Raw genomic sequence first — 4,608 nt, forward strand, 5'->3', positions numbered from 1 at the left:
TATAATTATCTTAAAAATAAAAAGTACTAAAATAACTAGCGTTAATTAATAAAAAATAATTAACGATAACAACAATGTAAAAGAGTCGTTCAGATGAACAAGGGATGGAATGACTTGTTTTTCCTATTCTTACCGATGTAAAAAAAATGAGTTGTTAAAAATATTTATATAATTATAAGCTTGACCACTGTGAATAATTAGTAACTCGTCGACGACGTCTGGTATTTATCGTAGTGATTTATTTGGCTCTTATCGACCAGAAATTAGATTCATGGAGGATTGGTAGGAGCACTGGGTTCATGTCCCTATCGCGGTACATCATACAAAAGCTTTATTTTTACGCTTCCGAGGCGGCGGATATCTCCCTATGGTTGCTTCAAGAAGTGCGTCGACACGAGGCGTAACGTAAGCATCGAGGGAACCACCACCGGCCCCGATTAATGTTCTTGCACCTTCTTGTCTGGCTGAATCCCTCGACGGGACCGAAACTGCCTCCTCTGACACAAAAACCACCGCCACCAGTCACCAGCTGCCGATCACTAGTGTTTCTCGCATCCTCTTCCGCTTACCCGCCGGCAACCTCCTCGTCCAGGGGTTGTCTAAGCCTTTCTTCCTGTTTTTGGTTCCACCGAGAACTTCCCTGGTTTAATCCACCCGCCCCGATGACAGCACCTTTCTTCTGTCAATACATCAAAGTCAAATGTCATTAAACTGTACATTATATATATCATATATAAAATATATATTGTATATTGTGTTTGCCTGCTTATTTAACAATTGACCGGTGTTATGGTAATAAATCGATACAAGACTCTATGCTCTATGTGCACTTTACAACTTTATCATATATATTATTTACAGATCTTACTACCGTTTCAAAACGTTTAACTGCGTTTTAATTTCCGGTCTTTATTTTATGTTTCATTTCCATTATATTATTATTATTTTTTTTTTTTTATGTAAAATTAACATGATTTTTCCATTAAAATGTTAACTTCATATTTCTTCTCATTGAGTAATTTTTTGTCAATCGTATTTTGGTATAATTGAATTCATAATTCATTTTATTGATTACATTAAATTCCAGGTTTATAATGTACTTAAATCAGCAGAATTGTGACCATTTTTTTTTAATTTATTCGTTAAGTACATTAAAACTAAAATAAATATTTTGAAAAAATTGCTTTTTTAATTTTTTAACAATAATTTGTTTCGTTAAAAAAAATTAAAACAATTTTTAGCATAATTTTAATAAAATGATTCATATAAAGAATTTATATCAGAGTGCGAGTCGAATTATATCAATATTATTTACACGGTAAATAAATGAGATGTCAAAGCTTTGATTAATAAAATCTGAAGTCATTTTATACAGATTATAATATTAAGGTAGTTCTTTCCCAACCTATAGTTTATGCTACTGCTGTCTTTTTCATTCGCTAGTGTCGCCTCTCTTACGGGCTATCGCTCACTTACTTCCACGCATGACTTTATTTATTTGTTTACTTTACTAGTTTATCAATGATTTCTCAATAACTATGTGGTAGGGAATTCCAGAATTTTGTAGGGTAATTATACATGTATTAATCTAAGTAATATTAGTTTTTCGTGAAATTCTTAAAATTTTTTCAATACAAAAATAATAAAATTTCGCGGTTTTATCTCTCTTTTCCCATACCGTCTGTGTAAAAATGTCATTTTAAATTGCAATTATCTTCGATTAGACGTGGTAAATCGTCTCTAAATTTTAACAGCGTGTGTATTATGTATTTAAATACTTCTATACGGAGTTAGGGAGATTTCTTGAATTTTTGATTTTTGGGCCTAACTACCTTAATACACTGAAGATATAGTAAATTTAAGAAAATAACGATTATTATTATTATTATTAATTTATATTTAATCTAAGTTAAAAAAAAAAAAAACTACAATAAATTACAGAAAATTTTTTATTATTAAAACTCTAAAAAAATAATTAAAAAAAAATTATTTGCAGTAAAAACTAACCGGTTAAAAAGTGACTAAATTTAAGATAACAATAATCAATCTTGAAACGAATAAATTTTTTCATCACTTGAAGAAATAAAAATAAAAAAAAATATATTATATATTCTTAATGACGTATAAAATAATTTCTTCAATGTCAAAAAAAAAATATTTTTAAAATGACTATTTCCGTTTAGTCCGAATAATAAAGTGTTATTAAAAACACCAAATGAACTGTCACTCAAACAAAATAGTTCAACAACGCCGACATCTTCAGAAGAAACTTCGAGAAACGTTTCCTGTTAGAGCTCACGTTATTTGCATCCATACATACACATCTATAATATATATACTACTTATTTAATTAGACAATAAAATTTAACGTTCTTATTATCTTTATCTAACCCAACAGCAATAAAAATCGCGGTGAGTTAATACCCAAGTTGTAAATAAACATATCCAGAGGATGACGAAACAGAAAACCGATCTGGCAATTGATAACTTGAGCGGCACGAGATACCGAATTTAAAATCTAGGTGAATGAAAATGCAGTAAAAGGTTTCAGTCATGCGTGTATCGTATCCGGATTAAATTTACAGCAATTAAGGTAAGAAAAACTATGAATACCTGAGTCCGTCGATGAAATTCATACCAGAGATCTCAGATTTGTACACAGTTACCTCACACGTTACAAAAAAATTATTGTGTATTACAGGGTGAATTATATGAGAGATAATGCACTTTTTACTGTGCACTCTTAGGGATACAATGAACGAGGAACAAAGTTTACCACTGGTGAATTCACGAGGACGAACGAACAGCCTCGGAGCGTCCAAGTGTCGCGACGCAGCTTGCAAACGCGTAGATATTATTTTCTCTGCGCATGCATCCCCGCAAGAACTAGAAGTAGATCAATAGGCGCGCTCTTACATGCGTCGAAGCACCACCAGGTGAATTTATTACCTTTGTTAGTACTCTTTAAATACGTCTTGAGCAGTAATCTTATTGGTAGTGTACATCATGAATTCTGGAGTTACGAGTACAGTAATGAGCTTACACGCTTAACCTTATGCTCTTATTGCATTAATTTAAGACCTATCGATAGTAAATAAACTGAGATCACGATATTATTTTCAAGTTTTAAGCTCTTATCAAGCTTTATCAATGGGAATTCATCCAACACATGTGCCGGCAGTTTCTTTTTCTTTTTTTTATTTACACGTCAATACATTTATAAATAACAGTTCAGAATTTTACGCTTCAATAAATTAGGGGTAATTTGATATTTATCAGACTTTGCTTTTGTTTTTATTCGAAATTCCAAAGTGTAATCAATATTATTTAGAGTAATATCAATATAGACTAAGAAAATTTAAACTTCTCGCATCAATCTGGAAAGTTTAATATAATTTGTTAGTTTGACAAAAGTTAATACTGATAACGACAAAGTTTTCATCAATTCTAATGCTCTTTCACAGTAATTGTATTTTAAATATTTAAAAGTAATAACTAAAAACAATTAACGCATTCGAAAATTTTATAATTAGATTTTTTTCAATATTTAAATTAAAAAACTAATGATTCTCTATCCCAACAAAAAAGATCACATCAAATTTTTGAATTTAGGCATTTTCACGGAAAAATCTCAACTTGAGAATTTTCTCAAATAGATTGTATGTAAAAATTTAAAATACTTCAAGTATAAATAAAAATATCACAGCAATAAGGCACAATAGAAGACAAATTTAAACGCTTAAAAGCACTCCGGTGGACAAAGGAACGTTCAAAAGTTTAAACAAAGAACATAGGATTGCTGCTAAGCAACTCCGGTCTCAAAGTAAGTTTGGTCAGTTGTTCCCTTTCGAGATTATCCATTTGAATAGGAACTCTGAAAAAAAAAAATACAGTAAATAATTAACATAATTATTCTTGAGAGATTAATTCAATTGTTTGGAATAATTGCATTAGTTTAACTTGCCCGTTGATAAGCGCTCGAGCTCGAAAAGCTGCCAAATGAGCGTAGTAAGTGGGAGCTGGATAGCTCACAGAACGAGTACACCTGCTGAACATGTGACAAAGATAATAGGTGAGGGTCTCAATGTCATCTTCAGACATTTTATTGTCGTCCCATAGGCAACGATATTTAGTAGGTCTTGCAGTACCCTAAAATTTTAATAGATACCACCATTTTAAAACCAAAGCTTCGATTCAGAAATCGAGTCTCTTACAGATCTTTTGAGAGTTTGGTTTATGAATACCTGGATACTGGCGTGGGAGACCAGATAAAAGTCTACGTGCGAGGGATGAGTGATATTGCTGTCGACGATGGTGCCTGCTTGCACATTTTTACCTCGATCTTGGTCGTCTGAATTTTTTATACCAGTCGGAAACAATCGGATATGGTGTCGCTTTTGAACGACCAGTAACGTTATCTTCGGTTCATACCTACTCGGCTGACCGAATCGTCTGCATGCATTTTTTATAGCTTGAAGCTCGAAATGCATTACGTGGGGAAACTGACCTTCACTCACTCCGTCGCTTATATTAAAAAAAAAATAATCCATAATAAACTTATATGATTTCATAATGCAATTAATTCAATTATTACCGATAGAAGAAAAT

General features: G+C 31.8%; 1 protein-coding gene across 1 annotated transcript; it reads right to left on the reverse strand.

Moving 5' to 3' along the window:
* Positions 1-2,613: 2,613 nt before the first annotated feature.
* Positions 2,614-4,581, reverse strand: LOC123275216 (protein argonaute-2-like). Its single transcript, XM_044743182.1, has 3 exons — positions 4,245-4,581; positions 3,965-4,149; positions 2,614-3,874 (listed from the first exon to the last, which is right to left on the reverse strand). Exons 1-3 carry the CDS (start codon positions 4,569-4,571, stop codon positions 3,778-3,780), a joined length of 609 nt encoding a protein of 202 aa, XP_044599117.1. The 5' UTR covers positions 4,572-4,581; the 3' UTR covers positions 2,614-3,777.
* Between the last annotated feature and the right edge of the window lie 27 nt (positions 4,582-4,608).

This window comes from Cotesia glomerata, linkage group LG1 (genome assembly GCF_020080835.1).
Source record: "Cotesia glomerata isolate CgM1 linkage group LG1, MPM_Cglom_v2.3, whole genome shotgun sequence".
NCBI lineage: Eukaryota > Metazoa > Arthropoda > Insecta > Hymenoptera > Braconidae > Cotesia > Cotesia glomerata.

What these genes read in the sequence shown, in the direction of transcription:
- LOC123275216 (XM_044743182.1), bottom strand. Translation starts at nt 4,571, where the DNA reads ATGAAATCATATAAGTTTATTATGGATTATTTTTTTTTTAATATAAGC. An exon ending in TCTCCCACGCCAGTATCCAG is followed by an intron (nt 4,150 to 4,244) that starts GTATTCATAAAC and finishes TTAAAATTTTAG; the next exon opens with GGTACTGCAAGACCTACTAA. An exon ending in GCTCGAGCGCTTATCAACGG is followed by an intron (nt 3,875 to 3,964) that starts GCAAGTTAAACT and finishes TTTTTTTTTCAG; the next exon opens with AGTTCCTATTCAAATGGATA.